This window comes from Herpailurus yagouaroundi, unplaced genomic scaffold (assembly GCF_014898765.1).
Source record: "Herpailurus yagouaroundi ecotype Mexico unplaced genomic scaffold, PumYag 77, whole genome shotgun sequence".
In the NCBI taxonomy this organism is placed as follows: domain Eukaryota; kingdom Metazoa; phylum Chordata; class Mammalia; order Carnivora; family Felidae; genus Herpailurus; species Herpailurus yagouaroundi.
In genome coordinates, this window is record NW_024412388.1 from 56,399,299 (window position 1) to 56,424,647 (window position 25,349).

Below are 25,349 nucleotides of genomic sequence, written 5' to 3' on the forward strand. Positions count from 1 at the left end.
AATTATTGATAGATAACTATTTGCTATTTTTTTTTTTTACTTGTTTTGTGGTTGTTTTTGTAGTTTTTCTCTGATCCTTTCTCCTCTTTTTCTTCTTCATGGTTTGCCGGTTTTCTTTAGTGATATACTTAGATTCCTTAATCTTCATTTTTTTGCATACCTATTTACTGTTTTTTGGCTTGTGATTACCATTCAGTTTATATAAAACATCTTCTGCTTGTAGCAGTCTATATTAAGCTAATGGTTGCTTAATTTTGAACTCATTCTTCTCTTCCCTCCAAGGTTCAGATATTTGGTATCATATTTTACATCCTTCTATTTTGTTCCTTCCTTGACTGATTTTTACAGATTTATTTATTCACTTATTTATTTTGCTTTTGTGCTTCCTATTTTCCTTATTCTTATGTTGTTATTGTTGTTTCCCCCCTCAGAGTCCCCTTTAACATTTCTTGTAGGGCTGGTTTAGTGGTCATGCATTCTTAACTTTTGTTTGTCTGGGAAATTCTTTATCTTCTATTCTGAATGATAGCTTTGCTGGATAGACTATTCTTACCTTAAGACTTTTTCCTTTCCACACCCTGAATATATCATGTCACTCCCTCCTGGCCTGCAAAGTTTCTGCTGAAAAATCAGCTGATAGTCTTATGGGATTTCCTTAACTGTCTTCTTTTCTCTTGCAACCTTTAAACCTCTTTATCACTATTTTTTTTTTTCTTTTTTTTTTTGGTCATTTTAATTACTATGTGTCTTGGTGTGGACCTCTTTGGGTTGAATTTGTTGGGGGAATCTCTGTTTACTTCCCCAGAATCATGACATTTTCAGCTATTATTTCTTTAAACACATTTTCTACCCCCCTTTCTCTCTCTTCTCCTTCTGGGATCCCTATAATGTGCATGTTATTATACTGAATGGTGTTGCTGAGTTCTCTAAGTCTGTTCTCATTATGGAGTATTTGCTTGTCTTTCACCTCTTCAACTTTATTGCTTCCCATTACTCTATCCTCCAGGTCACTGATCTATTCCTCTGCTTTCTATAGCCTACTATTTATCCCATCTATTACATTTTTAATTTCATCTGTTGAGTTTTTCATCTCTGATATGTTAGTTTTTATCTCCTTTTAAGGGTCGCACTGACATCCTCCACTCTTTTCTGAAACCGGTAGCTTTATGATCATTACCTTAAATTCTCTATCAGGCATATTACGTATTTCTGTTTCTGCCTAGATCTCCTGCTGTGATTTTGTCATGTTCCTTCAGAGCCAACTTCTAATAATAGCATTTACCACAATGCATAGTAATTTATGTTTACCTCCTACTACCCATCCCCATAACCTCTGCCTCAACTATCCTGGGAGATCCCTGTCTTTTCTGGGTTTATCCTAGGACATATTTAGCACACTGCCGGTGGGAACTACTACATTCCTATCAGGGCGTTAACAAATGAATGAATTCCTCTTTTTCTTGCTTCTAAAAACCAAATTCTCTGTTACTCACATTTAAAATTTGGATGAGCTATTTTTCTTTTTGTCATTATGTTTTTGAACTCCTCTTAGAAAGGCATTGTTGGCAATTTGCTCTCTTAATTCTATTAATTGCCTCTAGACAAAATACCTTTCTGCAAATCATTTTTACTTAAAAATTCTTTCCAGTCCTGTTGATGAGTCAATAGCTGAAGTATCAGGAAGTGATTCTTTAAATATCTTTTAAATACCTATAATTACACGCAGCAAACCCACATATCCTCTGACCTCATACTCTAGACTTGGTTCTCCTGATTTTTAATTCAAGGAAGGAAATATAAAATGACTTGGGTGGAGATGGCAAAATGCACCTGAAAGTGAATTGCTCACCTCTCTCAAATTTGTATAAAATGTAAAGTTAGAAGAAACGTTAACAATTACCTAGACTAAGTCCTTTTTAAAAAGTAGATCCTTTCTTTTCTTTTTTTTTTTTTTTTTTTCTGGAAGCAGGACCAGAAGTCATAAAGGTCCTAAGGTTGCATAGCAAATTAGCGCAGTTGGACTAGAACCTACATTTCCTGATTCCAGGACATGTGTTCTCTTACCTCATACTAGCTGCTCATGAAAAATTCGGTGTTTTTAAAAGACCTAGCAAATATGCATTTGGATCTCTTCACACTTGTATTTCCTCATATGTAAAGTAGGGATAATAATAGTAGCTGCCTCGTGGGTCTGTTGTGAGATTTTAAAATTGACACACGTGCAGTGTTACATTAGTTTCAGGTATACATCGTGGTGATTCCACAACTCTCTCTGTTATGCTATGCCCACAAGTATAGCTACCATCTGTGACTATACAGTGATATTACAGTATCAGTGACTATATTCCTTGTGTCGTGCCTTTTAGCTCCATGACTGACTCATTTCATTACTGGAAGTTTATACCTCCCACTTGCCTTCATCCATTCTGCCCATCCCCCAACCCCCTCCCCTCTGGCAATCACATTTCTTCTCTGCATTTATGGGTCTGTTTCTGTTTTTTGTTTTGTTTTTTAGATTCCACATAGGAGTGAAATCATATGGTACTTGTCTTTCTCTGACTTATTTCACTCAACCTTATACCCTCTAGATCCATCCATGTGCTTGCAAATGTCAAGATTTCATTCTTTTTTATGTCTGAGGTAGTAGCCCATTGTGTGTGTATCTCACATCTTTATCCATTCATTTATCCATGGATACTTGGGCTGCCTCCATTAATTTGGCTACAGTGTAGCATTATTTACAATAGCCAAGACATGGAAGCAACCAAATGTCCATGGATAAAGAAGTGTTTTATATATATATATATATATATATATATATGCATATATATACACACACACATATATATACACACATATATACACATGCACATATATATGTATATATGTATACATATATGTACATATATATGTGTGTGTGTGTGTATATATATATATATATATAATGGAATATTATTCAGCCATAAAAAAGAATGAAATGTTGCCAATTGCAACAGCATGGATGGATCTAGAAGGATATTACACTAAGCAAAATAAGTCAGAGAAAGACCAATACTGTATGATTTCACATAAGTGGAACCTGAAAAACAAAACAAATGAACAAAGGCAAAAAAGAGAAACAAAAAAACCCCAGACTCTTAACTATAGAGAACAGACGGTTACCATATGGGAAGTAGGTGAGGTGGATGGGTGAAATAGGTGAAGGGGGGTTAAGAGTACACTTATCTTGGGGCGCCTGGGTGGCGCAGTCAGTTGGGCGTCCGACTTCAGCCAGGTCACGATCTCGCGGTCTGTGAGTTCGAGCCCCGCGTCGGGCTCTGGGCTGATGGCTCAGAGCCTGGAGCCTGTTTCCGATTCTGTGTCTCCCTCTCTCTCTGCCCCTCCCCCGTTCATGCTCTGTCTCTCTCTGTCACAAAAATCAATAAACGTTGAAAAAATAAAAATAAAAAAAAAAGTACACTTATCTTGATGAGCACTCAGTAATATACAGAATTGTTGAATCATTATATTGTATACCTGGAACTAATATAGCACTGCATATTAATTATACTAGAATTAAATTTTTTAAAAATGCAATAAACATAGGTGTGCATATATCTTTTCAAAGTAGTGTTTTGTTTTCTTTGGGTAAATACCTCGCAGGTAAATTACTGGATGATAGGGGTTTTTTTTTGTTTTTTTTTTAGGAAACTCCATACTGTTTTTCACAGTGTATTTGTGAATATTTGTATTCCCACCAACAGTGTAAGAGGATTCCTCTTCTCTACACCCTAACCAACACATATTATTTCTTGACTTTTTGATTCTAGTCATTCTGACAGGTGTGAGGTGATGCCTCATTGTGGTTTTGACTTGCATTTCTCTGATGCTTAGTGATGTTGAACACCTCTTCGTGAGTCTGTTTGCCACCTGAATGTCTTCTTTGGAAAAATGTCTGTTCAGGTCCTCTGCCCAGTTTTAATTGGATTATTAGTGTGTGTGTGTGTATTGAGTTGAATAAGTTTTTTATTTATTCTAGATATTAACCCCTTTTCAGATATATTATTTGCAAGTCTCTTCTCCCAGTAAGTTGCCTTTCATTTTGCTAGTTTCCTACCCTGTGCAAAAGTCTCTTATTTTGGTGTAGTCCCAATAGTTTATTTTTGCTTTTGTTTTTGTTGTGTCTTGGGGAGACAAATATCTAGAAAAATGTAGCCAAGGCCGATGTTAAGGAAATCATTGCCAATGTTTTCTTCTAGGTATTTTATGGTTTTGTGTCTCATATTTAGGTCTATAATCCATTTTGTTTGTATATAATGTAAAAAGTGGTCCAGTTTCATTCTGATGCATGTAGCTGTCTAGTTTTCCCAGCACTGTCTATCAAAGAGACTCTTTTCCTCATTGTATATTCTTGCCTCCTTCACCGTAGATTGGCCATATAAGCATGGGTTTATTTCTGGGTTTTCTCTTTTGTTCACATGCCAACTTTTAGGGTTATCCTTAACCAGATCCCAGGAGACATGAATGCTCTGTGCCAGTCAGTGCCAGGAACAAAGCAGGTACTGCTGGCCATGTTCTTCCAGTGAGTGCCTTAGGCTTGCCCCCAGAACAACAACTTCTAGATCCACAGGGTCCCCCATGATGTCACAGGATGGATATTTTATGTTAGGACCAGATTTAAAGTCTCTTAGTCAATGAAGCTCTCATTTCTACCTAAGTAGGATGTGTGTGTGGAAGGATGGGGGGGGGTGACCGGATCTAGAGACCAGAAGTAGCAACTTGTACATAGATGTTTTGGCTGCAAATTTCTTAGACCTCCAAGCCTGGGATCTTGCCATTATGCATCTCAATGATTTCAATTACTTGCTTTTATAATTAAGAAGATTATCTAGGATTTATAGGGTATAGGAATGCTTCATATGAATAATTCTTAATGGTATCTAAAACTTTACTATTAACTTCTCCTTTATGCTAAACATGGCTCTTTCCATAGTGATCTTCTAACCATTAAGTCATTAGCATTTTAGAATGAATTTATTTGGATTGCATTTTCTCTCAGGATAAAGAGAATATTGGTTTCTGAAAAAATTGATAATTGAAGGGTTCTTGAGACCAACTGTGCATGTTTGTCCAAGGCTGGCCTACAGTTAAACGGCCTTGATAGACATGAATGACTCTGATAAGGAGATAGTAATTGGAATAGCAGAAGGGCTCATCTGAAGGCAAAGGTTGTTTGCTGCTTACAGTGGTAAAGAGGTAAAGTAGCCAGTAGGGCCATGCTCTGAAGACAAGCTAAAGGTGATATCCATGCTAGATGGTACAAAGATGGGTATAGCTGATGGTGGAATCAGGTTCTACAGAGCTGTAAGCCAAAGGTTTGTAAACCTAGGGACAGGGAAGGAAGGAGGGAGAAATCCTCAACAGGTGTCTACCTACCACCAAATAAGGCGGCTTATAAATACTATACACATGTATATGTATGTTGTAACTGACCATCTTGCCGATGAGAAGGTGTTCACCCCCCGTATCTTGGAGAGTTGGAAAGCCACGTGACATGAATCTCCACACCAAGCTACCACCATCACCTGTAGGTTTGAGTTCCTTGTTCATAACATTAAGGTAGTATAACATTTCATCTGCCATGTTTACTTACATTGTCTATCCTTTGCATTACCTTCTCTTCCCTCACTTTGTTTTAAATTCACCCCTACCCAGTCCCATCTCCTAATACAATTGTCCTCCACTGAAAGTCACAGGAACTTCTGATACTTTGGTCTGAACCAGTGAAAGTGCATGTTAGCTGCTGTTTTTCATGATCAAAATCTCAATTCTTCAGTCCTTTCCTAGAAAGGGCTGAAGGACTCTTTTGCTCCTACCCTTTATAGTGTGTATGTACTGATTCTCAGAAGCCAGGGTCATCTCTGTAGCTGCTCAGATCCATAACCAGACACTCACTGGCTGCCTTTTTTCCCTTCCTGGATGATGATATTGTTCCTTCATCTCTAAGGGAATCCCAGCCTTAGGGGAAGGAATTGAGGAGGAGGCAGGGTACCTTTGGCAAATACTTGGTGAATATGAGTCATTGTGAGCGTAATGGCTTTTTCATTTGTTATCTGTTTCCATGGTCACAGCTGGGTCTCAGGCTGGGAAACCACCCTCTCTACACATTGGATACCATTACATCATTCCTCTTTAATAACCTCCACTGCCTTCCTGTTGCTTGCAGGACAAGTAGTTTGGGAATTACTCTGTACTCTAGTTTTGAGCCCACTCTCCTCCTCTTCCCTCATTTTCTTCCAAGACTTCATTCTAGTGCTTACAAAATTTCTTCTTTTCTCAAGACCCAGCTCACACATCACCTCCCTTGGAAGCCTCCTCAGACCTCACTGTTGTGGAGCTGGTCCTTCCTCCTCTGGGCTCTCACAGTACCATGTGCTCACCTTCACACAGGGTACTCTGCTGCTCGATTGTCAGTTTCTCTATCTGCCATGCCACCCTCCTTGCTCCGGACTGTGAGCTTTGCACGGGCTGGTGTGAGTCTTACTCATTAGAGGGTCAGAGCCTGGTATTCAACATCTGGCTCTCAGCAGGTGTTAAGAAAATGGTAACTGAATGAAGGAGAATGGAAGAGAGCTGGTCTTCTATTAATTTATTGAGCAAAACACGAGTAGGATGATACAGTGAGGCACGGATCCAGTAAAGAGAAGGATGTTTTAATGAAACTTTTGAATCTGTGAAGTACATGTGAAGGAAATGTTTCTATTCTTTCCATAGGACAGATTTCCAAACAATGATCACAGTGCTTAGGTTAATAAGATGCTGGACAGATGAGTAGCCAAAGAATGCCATAAAATAACAAAATCCCATCCCAGATTACTGGGACAAGTGAATGATGTTTAGAGTTACACGGCTAAAAACAAAACATTACAGTAATCAAGTCCATAAAACCAGAAAAAGCTTTATAACAAAAAGGACTTTCATAAGCTATTAAATGAGCATATATGATAGACGAACCATTTTATATTTGAAGCAGCTTATAGCACCAACACATTGGCAGGACCTGTAGAGGGGTAGGCCATTGGACCGAGGCTTCGGAGAGTGGAGGTGCGGGGGCAGGGGGATCTCCACCATCATCTACTTCAAGCCCCTTGTTTTACAGATGGCAAAACGGAGGCCCAGTGAGATGAAGTGCCTCGTTCAGAGTCACATGACACAGTGGCACCACATTGGCTAAAAAAGGATCCAAGGCTATGATCCAGGCCACCCAACTTTAGGTAAGTGCTCTATTTTAATTTACACTTAATTCTATTTGATTCACGTATTTTGTTCCTGTTAATAGATCTATCATAAAAAGAAATCAATACAATTCATAACACACTCCAGTATTGTATTTTATGGAGAAGGACAGACATGTACTATAGTTCATTTCTTGGGCTTCTACAGATCTTCAATCAATAGTTGGAATAATCAGATGACACTTAGTTGTAAATTAGCTGAGAAGAAGGCATCTGAAGAAAAAGTTTGGTGCATCCTCTACTACCTAAACTAACCTATGCCTCAAAATTACTAAGTCACTGGTATAATTTCTTTGATAGTTAAAGATTAGTAAAGTACAAAAACAGTATGGAAAGAAGGCAGGTCCTTCCTTTAAAAGATAATTATGGCACTTTCATTTTCATAAGGTAAGGAAATGTAAAAACCTGATTCTCTGTAGAAGAAAAAATAGCCACAACCTATACTTGGTGAACAAACTGGAATAATGTGTTTCTGTAAAATACTTCGGAGTCATGAAATTTTATCTAGCATATCTTGCCGTGGTCCTGAGGCCTCAATTGGACAGATTTATGCACTAATGAACATATAAGAATGAAAAAAAGTCACCGTTAACAGAAACAGCGTTAAAGGCAAAAGTATAATGAACACATTTAAATAGCTTCACAGATATGAAGCCAAAAGTTGCATGTATATATGTGATTGTGTTTTTATAGTGGTAGTTGGAAAAACAACACGTACTGGGCATTTGTCCATTATCATAAACCAGCTGCTGTAGAACAGTTAAAAATGGTGCTTCATAAGTAAAATAAAGCCTGACAAAAGTGATTTCTGTATGTCCTATACGTGTACTTTCTCACATAGACGTCTAGTTTTAAGTAAATCAACATTTAACTACAATTTTTCCCCACTGGGTCCAGCATCAAAGGGTGTGATTTCACTTTTCTTAAACATGCCCTATACATCATTAGGAAGCTACATGATATTTATACTCCTAGCCTTTATGATATCTGACCAGGAAAAATGAAATCTTCAGGGACCTCAAGTCCATTCCTTACCACTATAAGCACAGTAACAAATAGGGAGCAAAACATATTTGTTTTCCATTAGGTAAAAGAACATAACTTAGTACTAAGCAATGAACTATGCTACTGAAAAAGTGCACATATAATGAAAAGGTATAATAAAATTTCATAAAAATATTTAACAAGCTGTATTATAAATATTTAAAGAAACGTTAAAAATCAGAGTGAAAATAAGATTAGCGTTCTGAAACTATCGGTAGAAAAATATACTTATTAAAAGAAAATGTCTCATTAAGTGAAGCATTAAATGCAATGTTGTCTTTTTCGTGTACATTTCAAATTTCACCTTTATCTCTCCTAAACAGGTGCCTACAATTTATGTGGAAACTGGTCATATTGCAAAACCCAGAGGCAGAGGACAAGAGGATAAGGCCAGTGGCATGATTTTCACATGATCTTGGAAAAGTGAGGGCAGTTCACAATACTGAACAGATAGGTGACTGGGGAAATACTGACTATATATTTGAACAGTTTAAAAATAGCACTACATTTGTTCACCCACAATCCGCTTAATACTTAAAACCAGACATTAGGTTTTAAAAGGGGCTTGTGTTGCAGGGCAAGATTGTACAGAACTAGGGAAAACCATCAGAAAGAATTCCATTTTGGGGTTGACTCCTTTTTGAAAATAAGCTTTTAATCCTTCATCAGTAGTTATTTTTAATGAACTAAAGATGAATTAAAATATCAAAGGCTTGTGAATGGTTTGAGCCCTTAGGTGAGCTTTTTTTTTTTTTTAAGAACGCTTTCTCTTTCTCTGATAAAGTTAAAATACTCTCTCTGGGCACAGGAGATTCTTGGGATGCCCACTGGAAATTCCAAGGATGTGAGGGCTGTACTCATGTCCAGAGGAAAATCAAGGAACCTGCTGCTGGAACCCTGAAGCCCAAGTCATGTACCCCTGAATCCAAGCCTGCCTCGGTGGTTTGTGGACAAGGTAGGGAACACACTGGCACTATAGCTGTTTGAAAAGTGCCTGATACTGTTGTGTTTCATGTATTTCCATCCCACCGTGTTCCACCCACTTGGGGCTGGGGAGGTGAATTACCACCTCTGGAAAGAGATGTTCTAGTGGGAGAGGAAAGACAAAGGGCAGGGCAGAGAGAGTGAAATTACAAAGTTTGGCTGAGAAAAGCAGCTGGTTTTCACACATTCCTGCTCTCCTCTGGGCGGGGCTCATGTGCACTCTAGGCATTAGGGTGGACATTTCAGAGATGTCTCTCCACAATCTAGAGAACATGAGCCCCAGAATCTGGCCCAGAGGCCTACCCCCCTCTTCTAGACTCAGGATCATGGGAGCCTTTTTAGGTTTCCTTGTCAATACCTGATAAGAGGGTTTTTAGTTCAGTTTTTAAATTTTAATCGGTATAGTTAATTCTAGCCTAAGTGGTCAGCAACATTTCTTCACAACTCAATTACAGTGGATACCTTTTTGTACAATAACTATATGAAAAACTTTTATTCTATCTACATACAGCTCAAGACAAAGGTATAACTTCTGGAGTCGAACTGATGGCATGGAGAGAGAAATTTTAAAAAGGAAATAGCATTGATATGTGTATATACAAAGACATATATATATATACACAAAACACTCCTCACCCATGTACACTGTACAGGTTGGCACAACCCTATTAAAAACATACTATGATATAAAGGTTTCAGTAAGTTATTCTTGGGATTTTAACCTAGACAGGTACTTAGGTAATTTAAGACTTGATATGACTGGGTTATTCATATATTTAAAAGCAGATAATGTTTTTTTAAAATGGCCCAGACCAACTTTTCTGAAGCAGTAACCCAATAGGACACCATAGTTATCAAATGGAAAAGAAGATTGTTATTCTGTATTAAATGAGTAAAAGGTGTTTTAGAGAAAGGGCAGCTTGGAAAATAAAGACATCAGAGTCAATCGTTCCAAGTTAGAGTATTTTAGTTATTAGCAGTGGTTACCAAATAAGCTGAAGGTAAATGTCTTCCAAGGAGCTGCTCATAATTTGCTTTGCTGAGAAGAGGCGAGGGATGGTTTCCGTGTTCCTCTATAAGATGATGCAAGTTTTTTTATCCTTGAAAGGGTTTTCTGAGGTTGGTATCCCGATCAGCAAAGGGTCGCTCCTGGCGTGCTCCTCACAGTAGGACATGAGGTCCGCTGATGCCTTTGAGACCTGACGTGTGGATGAACCAAAGCAAACACACAAGAAAATAATGTATTCACAAACTTTAAAAGGGTAGTTGAATGCTGGTCCTCTGCGTAGAAGACTGGTGGAGTGATCTTTCCAGACCCCGTTTCTCCCAGATTACTTGTCAGTTAAAAAGGAAAAAGACTTGTAAACGGACAAATCTGGTAGCTCTGCTTCTTTAACCAAGTGATCGGATTTAAAGATCGGAGAAAAATGACATCACGTGTCTCCTAGGGTGAGCACAGATGACGCACCACCAGCTAGCAACTATTCCCGCCAAAACATTTAGCCGGCATCGAAGCATCGGCAAGCAAAGGTATCCCATGGGAGGGCCATTCTGCAAAATGAGTGGCCTGGATTCTTCAAAAGTGGCCTGTGTGTTAGATATTATTAGATGATCCCGAATGTTATAACTGTAGTGTGGTTATGAGGAAGGTGAAGTATTTAAGGGTGAAGAGTCACGATGTTTGCAAATAACTTTCAAGTGGTTTAAAGGGTATGTGTTGTGTGGGTGTGTGTACAAGACACAGAAAAAGCAAATGTGGCAAAATGTTAATAATTGGTGAATCGTGGCAAAGGGTATATGGGTGTTTGTTGTGATAGCTCTTTTACAGGTTTGATGCTTTTCAAAATAAGCGTGGGAATGGGGAAGTATATGTGAATCAAGGGAAGGCTGTATCTTAGTTTGTATTTGATACAAAATTGGAACTGAATTATGGGCTTCGAGTCCGTATTCTTGAGAGAAGAGCTTTAGGTTCTACTGTTAAAGGTTGGTCTTAGAAAAATAAAAGGAGGGATAAAACCAGAATGGAAAGATTCAGTGCCTTCCTCTGGCATGAGTTAAAAACAGAAAATGCCACACCCTGTTCAGAAGTCTGGGTGGGCTATTCCACAGAATAATCAGATCAGTGTCCTCAAGGCAAGGAACACAGGGCAGCTGAGTCCCGTCAAATACAGCATAAGCAGCCTCATGTTTTGAAGACAGGTGACTATCTCCAGGCCCAGAGGAATGTATCAGGTGACTGCTTCAGTTTCTAGGAAACAGCATTACTCACAACATTCCAGGGCACACACTGCCTAGTTCTCTCTTGGGATTTGGGGAGAAAAGACTTCAAAGTCAGGTGACCTAACAAATGCCTTCCCCTTTCTCGTAGATCTCAACTAAGGCTGGCATTACTCACCCCGGGTACAGAATGTGGTCATTAAAATAGTGCACACACATTTAAAAAAGTGGCGTAGTCTTAAAAAAGGAGACCCCGAGTGTTGACTTGCTATGCCAGACTATACTCTAACGCACTTAGTAAATTCCAGAGGGATAACAAGGGTGTTTATAAAATCCATCTAGAACCCTGTCCCAGTGCAGAACACAGAGATCATGGGACTTGGCGGTGTTCCTTCAGGGAAGGTAGGTTCTTGGGGAATCCTGTCATTGGGTCTAGGTTTTCTGTTCCAACAGAGAGGCTAACTCAGACACTTTGGCTTGCCTGTGCTTTTGAAATGAAGCCCAGGCCGGGCAGAAATGAACGTTAGATTCTGAGGCTCTCAGCTGGCCCTAGGAAAATCCTGGCCCCAAGCCGCAGGGAATGGCACTGCCTTCTCAGAAACGTGGCCCCGCCGTGGGGAGCAGAGGGGCCTGATCAGAAAACACGTCTGATCCCATCCAGGCCTCTTACCTTTATTCTCTCAATGGAGGCTTCCATTCTCAACTGCTGCACAGTTCTCCTTGCCTGGGCGATGTTGTTGGTGCTTGCTGTTTTGCTCGACATTGTCAGGTATTGTTTTTACCTGAAACCTGAAAAGAATGTAAGTTGTTTAAACATTCCTAAAGTTTGCATTACTTAGGGGAAAAGGATGCATTTTTCCCAGTCATCACGGGCTCTGTGAGGTAGTTATGAGAATGCCCTCCCATTGGAGCTCCTTCATAAATCTTTCCTTTGCAGAAACCCAGTACTAGTTTCATCCGTCCACCCCAACATGCAGCACAATGGAGCCTTTTCTAGCATCTTCTGAGAGGAAACAAATATACGTAAACATTTGCAGTAGTTAGGGGGCCTCCGGCACATATGAGCATATGCAAGCATAGGCCACATTACGTGTGTAGTTTAATATTACTGCTATGTCCTTTAATAGAAGGTTTGATTTTATTTCATTTTGGCTCTCTTACCCAACTATTACACTGATTCAAGTCCTGGCAACAGAAAACAGCAAAGGAGAGTGCCTCTGGAGAACTTTGCACAAAGGGTGCATTTTTAGGTGCTATCGAGGTTTGCAATCATTTGAGGAATGTTAGTTAGGCAGATAAGGAAGCCTTTATTCAAGAAAAAGTGGGAACCTTTCAGCTGAAAGACTCTCAATGATGAACCCCCTGCAAATGTCAAAGGGGATACACTGAGCAGCCTAAAGCCTGAATATTTAACAGAACTCTATCTTTCCCTCCTTTACCTCTCTCTGGCCTCAGCCGGGGCGTCCAGGGCACTTGCTAATCCTGTACCCCCACCACATGTTTGGGGGTTGACTCTCCTCTCGGGCCTGAGCCCTTGGAGCCAAGGCTGCTCTTTTCCTCTCGCTCCCCAGCCACCTGGTAAAAAGGAAATGAAACCTCCTGGACCTTGAGCTTTAACCCGGCTGGTTGTCCAAGGACATATTCCAAAAGGCAGGCAGGCTAGGGAAAAGCACTACTGGTGCCCCTGCCATATATGGCTAAGTTCTGTCTTGGCACGGTGGCGAGTGGGGGAAAATGCAGAGCTGGCAGGCCGGGTGGCAGTTTTGTGACTCATAGAAGCAGGTGGACAGTAGGTATGCCTCCCTCGTACTATGCAAGGGCTCAGCAAAGTCTTGGGGCACCGTGGCGCCTGCAGCAAACCCAGACTGACTCAACCTTCTGGAAGGGCCGCACTTGCAAAAAGCATCTCTGCCATAAAGGCCTAGGACCAGGCAGGGCTACAAAACATGCCCGCAACCCCCAGGCTCCACGGTGTCCACCACGTGGCCACCAAGGTGCTCTGCCTGAGCTCTGCCACACTTGGAATGCTCCCAAGGGCTTGGCTCCAAGATTTAGACAGGGCTTTGGTCAGAGGTGGCTTTGGGTCAACTGTACAAATAAACCTGTGTTTTTAACTGTGTGCAGAACTTTGACACCCAGCCTCATCGTCATGCTTCATATTCCTGGGTTTGGACCCTGCCTCTGCCACTTACTAGCTGGGTGAAACTGGGCTGATCACTTAACCTCTATGAGCCCAAGCTTTCTTCTGCATAATTTGAGGAGATGATGGTTTTTGAGGAGCCACTTTGCTGATGCACATGTAGTGTTTATCAGAGGACCAAGGCACCCCAAAAATAGCAGCTGCTCTTGTATTTATCCTTGGGAGGCCACACCCAGCATGATGAATCAGAATTGCCTGTGTACCTGGCTGCCTCGCCCAGGTCAGTGAGGCTCCAGGATTCTGATGACGGGGCCTGGGTGGGCCATGGCATGAGGCCCCTTGTAAGTGCATCCTTAGGTGATTCTGCTGCACTCCGCTGTCAGGGTAGAATGGAATGGCTGGTGACAGACAACAGAGGACTCCCCTAGAAATAAGGATGTCCCACCAGTGCAGGAAACTGGGAGGAGGAATCATCCATACATCATACACAGGGCAGGGTGGCCCGGCTTTAATCCTAGGCCTTGGCGACCTCATTTCAACACTCCCTGACTTGCTGCCTCTTCCTCAGATTCCAATCATCCTGCCCCACCCAAGGGAGAGGCCTAGGGTCCTCTCCCGGTGGTTTTGCTCATACCCAGCGGCCTGGCCCAGTGTTGTTCTGTGCTCCCAGGCAAGCATTTATTAACAGAGCCTTTGAAATGGGACCGTGGCAGAAGGCAAACCTCCCTGCAAGCAGAGTGAAGCATCCTGATTCATGGCATTCTAGTTCCACGTTTTGTGCCCTGCAGCATGTTAAACTGGGCTCCTGTGCCAGTTGGCGAGGTTTCTGAGATTTGGCCCCCAACCTCCAGAATGTGAATATGAAACCCTTCTGAAGGGCCTGTGGTTTCCAGGCTGCATCCTAAGGACTTTCTAAATGTCCCTTTGCAGGAGAATAACGCCAAGCATTCTCTTCTCAGGCTCCAGGGCATAAAGTTTCCAGGGCCTGAGCAAGTTTCCCTGTAACTGCACACCAGTTCACATCGGTCAGGCCTGGACCACTTGTTGCTCCCACCCGCGTAGCTATGAGCAAAGAGCCCACAGTCAGGCTCTATAAAATACTGGGGTAGGGGCACCTGGGTAGCTCAGTCAGTTAAGTGTACTTCGGCTCAGGCCATGATCTCACGGTTCGTTCGTTTGAGCCCTGCGTCTGACTCTGTGCTGACAGCTCGGAGCCTGGAGCCTGCTTCAGATTCTGTGTCTCCCTCTCTCTTTGCCCCTCCCCGGCTCGTTCCCCCTGTCTCTCAAAAAGTGAAATGTTAAAAAAAATTTTTTTTAAATACTGGGGTAGGTCCCTCTGAAATCGGTAAGAAACTTTGCCTCTAGTACCCGTGAGTTTCTTCGTGTATTATAGTTGTGATTGAAAACAGCAATTCACAGATCATACTTGCAGGTTTAGCGCCTCTGGCAGGTTTCCCCTATTCTGATATCTGCTCCCTTCACAGTCCTCCCTGTTTCTCAGACAGCTTCCTGCTTCCTTCTCCTGGGGACGCTTTCTCTTCTGCTTCAGGGGGAGTGGAGCCCGTCCTCTGGCCCCACCAACTTATCTTGGGCTCCCAACGCAAATATGAGTTCTTTTCTCAAAGTCTGTTTCCCTCTCCTAGCATATGTATAAACTCACCCAGAAAAGTAGTTAAAGTTTAGGAGATGGGTGATTTTCACACACAGATTATTAACCACCACCAACTTCCTACTGAATATAGGAATAGCGTTTGGCAGGTCAATTAAATGGGGTATTTGTGGCCGTTCCTAGAAAAAGTTGTGTACCAAGCCACTGGAGAACATCATCTCTTATTACAACATTCTTCTAACTCAGGGAAAAGTCAGATCAAAGTTACAGTTTCAACTTAAGGAGCCCCATGGAGGGACCCAGGGCTGAGATGCCTCCTGTCACTGCAAAAACGGCCACTGCTATTTGGTTGTGGAGAGAGAGGAGGTGTTTCCAGGAGCTGGAGGTCTAGCTGACGACTTCCTCCTAACCTGCAGCTTCTCTGAATCTCCTCAACAGCTGGACCGAGAGAACAGGTATCTCCAACCATCTTTGTGCCTTAAGCGGGTTTTCTTTGCTCTTCCCTCAAAGGCAAGGATGTCTGTCTGTTTGTGCTACCACGTGGATAAAAAGCTTGCTTTATTCTAAGAAAGCTTCCAAGGCAAACACCACCAGATATTTGTATGAAACCCTAGACTGCACACGTTGCTTTCATGAGCAGCGGTCCGTGAAGCCTCACTACGATCCTGAAAGGTGTTATTACTATTTCATACTCATTTTATAGATGGGGCAACTGAAATTAGAAAAACTTGCTTCAAGTTAACCCAGCTCATAAGCCCTGAACCAGCTCATAAGCCTTTCACCCCGGAAGCCATGCTTCCTACTGCACCAAGGAAAGGATACAATTCCAATTAATCTGATTCACACACACTCAGGGCTAGGGTGACCTTGACACTGATGACCTGGAGTTGTGGGCTTGCTGACTGCTTTGTGTCTGTGCAACAGCCCTTCTGGTGCAGAAAGCATCTGTTTATCCGGTGTCCTGAAAAACAGGCCTCCCCTCTCCTTTCCGCAAGCTAAGCAAGAATGTTCTAGCTGTCACGACCAGGCAAGGACTGAGGTCAGCATCTGGAGATCCTGAGCCACCAGCCCTGCCTCTGCCTCCCTAAAGGGCAGAGACCTGCACAGACCCCCAGTTTCATGAAACCCTGGCTGTAGCTTCTGTAGCCTTGTTCACATTTTTACAGGTGGCTAGCAAATCTGAATAAACATACATAATATTTAGTGATTCAAATAGTTGGCATTGGTTTTAAGGCTGTTGTTCATCTGAATTCTTAGGTTCCTAGAAATTCCTAGGAACAACATTTCCCATTAGGGAAAGAAGAGCATCTTAACCTTTGTCCAGAGGGGTCTGCTGCACGGAGAGGGTGGGGATGGAAAGTGTGTGAGGGAGCACACTTGGGGAAGCAGCAGCTGAATCACAAGGTCATCCTGGCCGGGCAAATAACTGAAGCACTGGACCGAAGCCAGTGTTCTGAGCAAATACACCCCTTGTGTCTATAATAAAAGAGCAGGTTAAAAAAAAAAAAAAAAAAAAAGGCTTCCATCTGATCTTCCTTCAACTATCAAAGTCTTAATGTCTTACCCTGGCTTGGCCCTTTATCAGTCCCCCTCATCTATTAACGGGGTGCAGGCAGCAACACTTAGCTCACAGGGTTGTTGGGAAGAGAAACAAGGGTGCCTATCAGTACGTAGCTTGTACACACAGATACTTAATAATGTTGGGTCCCTTGGTTCACTGACAAGACTGAAAATCATGCATTCAGGTGTGAAACAGGAGAAAAATTCACCCAGCAAAAGAGCAAAAGAAGAATGTCAAGGCAATATGATGAGGTAGCAACATGTTTCTAATATGGCCTTAGAGGGAGGACAGTCAGATCCATAGAACAGTGTTTCTATCTCTTGAACACTTCTTTTAAATCAGAGCCTGCAGGCTGAATCCAGACTACTGATGTGTTTGATTGGGCCCCCCCCCGGGTCAACCCCACTGGGGGGGGGGGGGGGGGGGGCGCTTAACTTTAAATTGTCAACATTTGAAAAACTGAGCTATCCCTTTCAGACAAAGAAAGATTTCTGGAAAAATCAGAAAATTTTATAAAACTGGGCTGAATCTAAGTAGAGGCTGCTGCTTTAACATTTGCTGGCATACCTGCCCATCCCTCTATTTGAACTTGTGACATGGCCTTTGTACTATGCCTTGGACATTTAGTTCCAGGGACATACTCAAGGATTAGGGCAGGGGACTTGAGCTCACTCCTGCCCTTGCCACTGCCTAGTTCTGGGGCCCCAGGGAAGGACTCGCAACCCATGTAAGCCTCAATTTTCTCATGGGAAAAGTGGGGATAATAATACTTTCCTATTTCAAAGAGCTGTTAAGAGCATCAGATAACATAAGCATGTGAGTATAATAAATACAAAGAATACTTTTGCTGAGTGTTAAGTACCTATACCTTCTGATCACATCCCCTGAGAAGTACTCTAGGCACCTGCAGTCCCTGATGGTTGGCACTGAACAACTGCCCTACCTTCCTCCTGGGGCGCCCTACTGAACCGCCCTGATGGAAAGAAAAGTAACCCCCCATAACTCAGAATAAAGTGTTATTTGGAGATAGGGCCTTTACAGACATGATTAAGTTAAATGAGCTTATTAGGGTGGGCCCTGATCCAATATGACTGGTGTCCTTATAAGAAGAGGGAATTTAGGGAGCATCAGGATGGCTCAGTCAGTTAAGCATCCAACTCTTGATTTCGGTTCAGGTCATGGTCTCACAGGTTTGTGGGTTCAAGCCCCACATCAAGGCTCTGTGTTCACAGTGCAGAGACTGTTTGGGATATATATTCTCTCTCTCTCTCTCTCTCTCTCTCTCTCTCTCTCTCTCTCTCTCTCTCTCCCTGCCCCTACCTTGCTTGCTTGCGCACGCTCTCCCTCTCAAATAAAAAAAGAAAAAAGAAGAGGGAATTTAGAGACAGATGGGCACAGAGGGGAGAACATGTGAAGGTGCAGGGAGAAGACGGACATCTACGAACCACGGCTCGTTCTCTTACAACTAGGGATCTGGAGGATGCGGGCTCCGCCAAAGGGATAGGGATGTGATCATCAGAGATCTGAAGGTGGAAGTGAGAAGGCCGGTGCTTGCGGCTTGGCTTATTTTCTGCTGGCAAGCAGGGCAGTGAGCAAGTTGCTCTTTGGGAGCATCCCAGCATGCAGTCTCTATCGATGTGGTGCTAAGAAACTGTGTGGCTACAGCAGTCTCCCAATTCTCCACCTCCTGCTGGGCCCCCGGGGCCAGTTCTGTGGTGATGTCTGGAAGCTGGTCCTGGTCGAGAAGTCAAGAACCAGTTGCTCCGGCCCTTCTACTGATTACACAAGTACCTCATCCCCTGTACGAAAGCCCATTCTGCTCGCACTGCCAAGCACGCTGCTTGTGGTAACTGAACCTTGACTGATACACAATTGTTAATCTGTTGTTTTGTAATCTGTAAATAACTTACAAAGGCTAGCTGTGATTTCTATTATTATCCTGCCACGATTGAACACATCAAACCCTAAGACCTGAAAACGTGGAGATGCAAGCCATAACATTCTCTTTCTCCTTCTCCCCAACGAGAGCTCACAGGCTGTAAGATCAAGAGTGGTGAACCTGTGACCAGCCCCATGTCCTGCCCTGTTCCTGTCCAGTTTTGAGAGCAAAGAGCAAAAAGAACAAGTTACCGGCCCATGGGGGAGAAAAATGAGAGGGCGTGATGAGGAAGGGCTGCATGGAACAGTGGAAAATGCCACTGCGGCTGGGGAAGACAGAGTGACTGGAGCTCTTCTAAGAGTTTATATGGGCTCAGAATGAGCAGAATGAAAAAGAGTAAGAACAGTATTCTCTCAAGACCTCAAGAGTGCATCCTCTAAAAGTAGCATGCTTTTATACTTGCAGACCCCTGCGAGGTCCTCATCTGTACCTTTGATGAGTTCACTTTACCTGCCATCCAGCCACATGTCCCTGAATAATAATGATGATGGTGGTGACAATGTTACTGTTGTAGGTATAATGACAAAATGTGACAACTACCACCATTTATTATGTGCCCGGTAAGTGAATTCCATGAATCATTTCATTTAATCCTCTTAGAGATGAGTTCTTCTATCATTTCTGTTTTACAGATGAAACACAGAGAGGCCAAAAGAGTCTTGCTGAAGAGTATGCTGATTTATGTAGCAGAGCTGGGACTCAGGCCACCTGACTTCCAAGGTCATCCTCTTAATCACCACCCTATACTGCTGGTCTCTGAACATTAAGAGTACAGGAAGGAATGGGAAGGAAGGGGGGGAACTGTCAGGAGCCCTGGACAAAAGAAGACATGACCTCCATTTAGGGCCCACTACTCATTTAGATAGGTGGTATCCATACCAATGACAGCAGGTGTTGAGAAAGTGGCCTTGGAAGAAGACTGAAGTGAAGAAGAATTGGTTGCTCTTCATTAAGAGAAGGACTGTCCCAGATTCTAGGTAAGGCTATTGCTAAAGACAGAGGATGATCCCATCATCCCTAGCGAAGCTGGTAGGAAGCCACGAGAATGAGCCAATCTGGGTAATAAATCCAGGAGAGAGCTGCAGAGCCTGAGTAGCGGGTTCCTAACTTCACTGTATATCTAGAACATCTGAGGCACTTATTTAAAAAAAAAAAAAATCTGATTCAATAGGTCTGCAGCAGGGCCCAAGAATCTGTATTTAAAGCTTCCCATGTAATTTTGATTTGGTCTTCCTGAGAAACACCAATAATGATTGCCAGAGTCTTGCCTCTTGGTTCTATTCACGTTTATTTTTGCCTGGGAATAAAATATGTCCATTTAAAAGAACGCCACTTCCTATCCATGCTTAACTTTCCAGGGTTCTGAACAAGCCCCGGAAAATACTCCTTTTTAATGACCTGAACTTACAGGATTCAGTGCCCTTCAGCTCGAAATAGCTGTTATCATCTAACATAGTTCTTTGCTATAAAAGTGTAACTTTGTTTTCTGAACAGCCACTTCCTTCTGGAAAAGTTTCTCCTCTTAGTGATGCTAGACTATCCTGTTCTTGCTTGTCCAGTGATATTCCTTTCTACAGTACAGCTCTTTCCTCTGACTCCATTTTCTCATTTCTCCAGGGCTCCGTCCTGGAGGACTGATGTAGCAGAGTGAACAGGGCTTTGACAGATAAATTTGGATCCTGGCTCATCACTACTACACCTCAAGTTGCTTCACTTCTCTGAACTTCAGTTTCCTCATCTGTAAAATAAGAAAGGATAATAATAGTACCTACTTCACAGGGTTGTTACCAGGAGGAAATGAAAGAACGTATATACATTACACAGCACCTGCCTGACCCACACTGGTCCTCAGTAGACGTTGATCTACCCTTATGACGTTAGCTATGACCAACGCACTTCGCATACAATGCTTTACCACAATCTCAATGTCTTAAATGAAAGCCTGTTTAAATTTACATGTAGGGCACCTGGGTGGCTCAGTCAGTTGAGCATCCAGCTCTTGATTTCGGCTCAGGTCATGATCTCACAGTTTGTGGGGCTGAGCCCCACGTTGGGCTCTGTGCTGACAGTGCAGAGCCTGGTTGGGATTCTCTCCCTCCCTCTCTCTCTCTGTCCCTCCCCTGCTCACTCTCGCTCAAAAAATAAACACTAAAAAATTAAAAAAAATTTACATGCAAAATGGTGCCCAGTTGCTTTAAACACAACACATGGAAAACCCAGTGAAACACCACTGCCTGCCTCCAACCTTGCTGGTGTCCCTTTCTCTATGAGTGACACCACCACTGTCCTGGTCACTAAAGCATCCCCTTTTGCCTTCTCCTAATTCCTTAGACCAAGTGTTATCCAATAGAAATGTGAGCCACATATGTGATTATTTAAAGTTTTTTCTAGTAGCCACATGAAAAAAAGAAAAAAGTGACATTTTGTTATCTTCTTTAGATGAATATGACCAAAATTGAAATGTAATCCATGTAAAAAAATTACTGAGATGCTTTACTTTTTTTTGGTACTAAATATTTAAAACCCGGTCTGCATTTTACAGATACAGCACATCTTGATTTGGACTGGCCGCACTTGAAGTATTCATGAGTCACACAGTGGCTGCCTCACCAGACAGTGCATCCTCAGACCCTGGCACTTCCCAAATTCTCTTGATCCCTATGTTTTGACAAACCCCTTATTTTTATTCTTCCCCATTCTCCCCACTGCTATTTGACCTCTGTCTTGGCTCCCAGAACCTCATGTTAGGGCCACTGTATCAGCCCCCTAACAGGACTCATGCCTCTTGTCTTTCTTTCTCCGATCTAATCTATCCTGACCAGTATATGCACAGATACAATGGCACTGTCAATTTATTTCCCCTGGTCTCAGAAGAGGATTCTCCAGTCCCTCCAGAAGAGTCCAAAGGGCTCAGCTTTGCAATCCAGATCCTCTCTAATATTTCTGCCACCATAATAAAAACCTTCTCATCGCCAATGAAGGAACTGAGTCATTGAGAAGTTAAGTGTATGCCTCGTATCAAACAGCTAGCAAGCTGCCTGGGTGGGATGCGAGCCCAGGCGGTCTGATTCCAGAGGCCAGGCCCAGAAGCTTCATTGCGATGCTGCTTTAGTGCCAGGGAGCTGTCACCACACTCCCCATTTTTCTTGTGGGCTGTGTTTACAAGTCCTCTTGCAAGTATCTGAGCAAGTTCTCTGCCTGCTTCTCTCGGCCTATTTACATTCTCTCTTTTGGGGGCACCTGGGTGGCTCAGCCAGTTGACCGCCGACTTTGGCTCAGGTCATGATCTCACAGTTCGTGGGTCTGAGCCCTGCGTCGGGCTCTGTGCTGACACAGCAGAGCCTGGAGCCTGCTTTGGATTCTGTGTCTCCCTCTCTCTTTGTCCCTCCCCCACTCATGCTCTCTCTCTCAAAATAAACATTAAAAAAATAAAATAAAATAAATTCTCTCTTCTTTTAGGCCCTAGTTCACATTTTTATCTCTTCTAGGAAGGCCTCTCTGCTTTTGCTTACAGGAATTTATTCCCTTTACGAATTCCTGCTAAATGCTTAAAGCTTAGGAGTTCAAGGACCCATAGGGGATGGCCCAGGCATGAGAGAGGCAGGGAGCAGGAGCTGTGTGTGTACTTATGTTACTCTTTCTGAAGGAAGACATATAGCTGTCATCCAGCAGTTTTATTTTGGTGCTAATGATATGGCAGCTAATGCTTATTGTTATGTAACTGACTTCGTATGTACGAATATTGTCTTCCCACCAGACTGTGAGAAGTTTAGCTGAATAATAATAGTATACCAGTAACATTTATTCATTACTTATTCTGTGCTAGGTACTATTTAAAAATACTCTATACCGTTATTAGTTCATTTACTATCATCTGCAACCGTAAGAGCTCAGTTTTATCATATCTGTCAAGACTAAAGCTTAGGTTAAATAATTTGCTCAAGATCAGATAGCTAGTAAGTGGTAGAGACAGAATTTGAACTCAGATCTCTCTTACTTCAAAGCCACACCCTTAACCAGACAGGTGAGTTATCGCACGCCATCTTCTCTGTCACACTGACTAATGCAGAGAATGGGGCCTTAATAAACAGTTGGGTAAGATGTAGCCACCAACACATCAGCCAGTGAACGTCTCACTCTGGGGTGTTTGTGTCGGGTGTTTGTTTTCTTAGAAACAGGATACACCCTGCTGCTCCTTCCCACAAGTATCCCACAAAATACGGACTGTTCCAAGCCAAAGGTTACCCACCTGTTTGGTTCCCTTCACAGCTTTGAGAAGCCTGGGTGGAGTCCCAGACACTTGACGGGGTCAAGCTGCCCGTGAACATTCACCTTCAGCATGGGCTGGCCACTTGTGTAGCACCCAGATTCTGAGGGCAGTGCTGATTGCTTTGTACCCCCATACTGTGCCCAACCAGGTTTTCAGCCAGTGAAGGGGGGCCGTAGGGCGCAGCTGTGTGATGGTGACCTACAGGGGTGCAGGACCCAGCCCCTTAGGCTATATGTCAGGCCAGGATCCAGCAGAAGCATGTGTTTGCAGTCAACAATGAGTATGACCTTTGCAAACAAGTTTTCCTCTCTACCTAACACAGCAAGACAGCTTGAGAAATGATTTGCTCATATTTGCATGGCTGGCTTAAGGGGCAGCTGGCAATCTTGTCTGTTAATAAATACATGGATGAATTCTATAATTATTTAATATTCAACACAAAAGCTAACAGTTACAGAGTGATTTTCTGTGCCAGGCACTGTTATGGGCTTTATTTAAAGTTATTTTATTTACTCTGAAAAAGAACTTACTATTTCATTAACTAATTTTTAAATTTGAAAACAATATGCTGCTAGTAAAAATTTTAAACAATAAATTTACCCAAAGGGCATACAACAAAAATTAGCTGTCCTACTCTAGACTACATGAGGTGATCACTGTTATCAGTTCCTCATGTCGCCTTCTGAAGACATGTGATGCATACACAAGCATGATTATTTACATATCTTAGAAAACACCAACGGGAGCATACTATATGCATGGCTCTGTAGCCTATTTTATTTTATTTTATTTTATTATTTATTTATTTACTTACTTACTTAACTTTTTTTATTTATTTTTGAGACAGGGAGAGACAGAGCATGTACAGGGGAGGGTCAGAGAGAGGGAGACACAGAATCTGAAACAGGCTCCAGGCTCTGAGCTGTCAGCACAGAACCCGACGCGGGGCTCGAACTCACGGACCGCCAGATCATGACCTAGGCCAAAGTTGGCCGCTTAACCGACTGAGCCACCCAGGCGCCCCTATTTTATTTTTTAACTACCATTCTATTCTGGAGATCATGATGATGGTGGGATTATTAACCACTTTCCCAGTGAGGAAACCAAAGCTCTCGGGGATACCTTGCGAGTAAGTGCCAGGGCTGAAATGAACCCTGGTGTTCCTAACCATCACTGCACACTGCAGCCACCTGCAGGTCCTGTGTGAGGAGCTTGCTGGGGCTGGAAAGCAGAAGTGGGAATGATGAGAGAAGCAGAAGACAAATCTCCTGCCTTAAAAGGACTCACTGTTTTGGGAGGGGGGGCAAACGATGTTATATGAAGTGAGAGAATGATTTCCAAACAACATAAGAACATATTCGAGATACAGTTCCCTGGTACCCTGAGGTGCTAATAAGCATTTGTGAAGGGAAGCAGTCTCAGAGCGGGGAGTGGCCCCAGTGGAGAAGTCCCCATAGACTGGTTAGTCTCCACACCAGCAGACAGCAACATCGTCACTGGGAACTTCTTAGAAGTGAGGGTTCTTGGGCCACTTGGGTGGCTCAGTTGGTTAAGTGTCCAACTCTTGATTTCAGCTCAGGTCATCATCTCATGGTTCATGGGATTGAGCCCCATGTTGGGCTCCGTGCTAACAGCACGGAGACTGCTTGGGTTTCTCTCTAACTGCCCCCCCCCCCCCCGCTTCCCCACTCATGCACATGTGGGGGCATGCTCTCTCTCGTGTTCTCTCAAAATAAATAAACATTAAAAAAAAAAAAAAAAGAAATGAGGATTATTCTCAACCCCCCACCTGGACCTCCTGATTCAGACATTCTGGAGGGGTGGGGTGTCCCAAGCAGTCTGTAGTTTGACAAGCCTACCAGGTGGTTCAGATGCTCCCTAATGAAGAACCACTATGTTAGGAGGAAGTGATTTCTGAATTAGAACTTTTTAAACTGGAGCAGAATCCAGCTTTTAAGTAAATCAACAATTGGTCTATTTAAACCAAGCCTGGTCCATATCCCTGGCATTATCCTAGGACTAAACAGGCACACAGCCTTCATGTTGAGGAAGTTATTCCTGGCAAAGGACACAGGCCCAAAGCTGTCAAAGGAAGGGGGCATACATTCCAAACAAACTCTCACCTGTAATGTTGTCTGTGGCCTTTTTGATACTCACACCCAGAGAACTTGTACCTTCCTTTCCATATGTCTGTGACCAACTGGGAGCCCTTCCCATCGGCCTTCCTGGACCCCCTACCACCTGCCCTAGCTGAGCAGGGATGGAGGTGATCTACAATGGGATCCCTTGCCCAGGACATTCTCTACAACAT

The 25,349-nt window shown here is 42.8% G+C and overlaps 1 protein-coding gene across 1 annotated transcript in view; it reads right to left on the reverse strand.

Annotated features, from left to right (window-relative positions):
* Positions 1 to 6,613: 6,613 nt before the first annotated feature.
* The window catches only part of GNG12 (G protein subunit gamma 12), a 128,044-nt gene continuing 109,308 nt past the window's right edge, over positions 6,614 to 25,349 (reverse strand). The window contains exons 3-4 of the mRNA XM_040470593.1: positions 12,190 to 12,308; positions 6,614 to 10,501 (exon numbers count right to left, since the gene is read on the reverse strand). Coding sequence (XP_040326527.1) covers positions 10,376 to 10,501; positions 12,190 to 12,282 — 219 coding nt within the window. The 5' untranslated portion in view covers positions 12,283 to 12,308 and the 3' untranslated portion in view covers positions 6,614 to 10,375. The remainder of the gene's footprint in view (positions 10,502 to 12,189; positions 12,309 to 25,349) is intronic.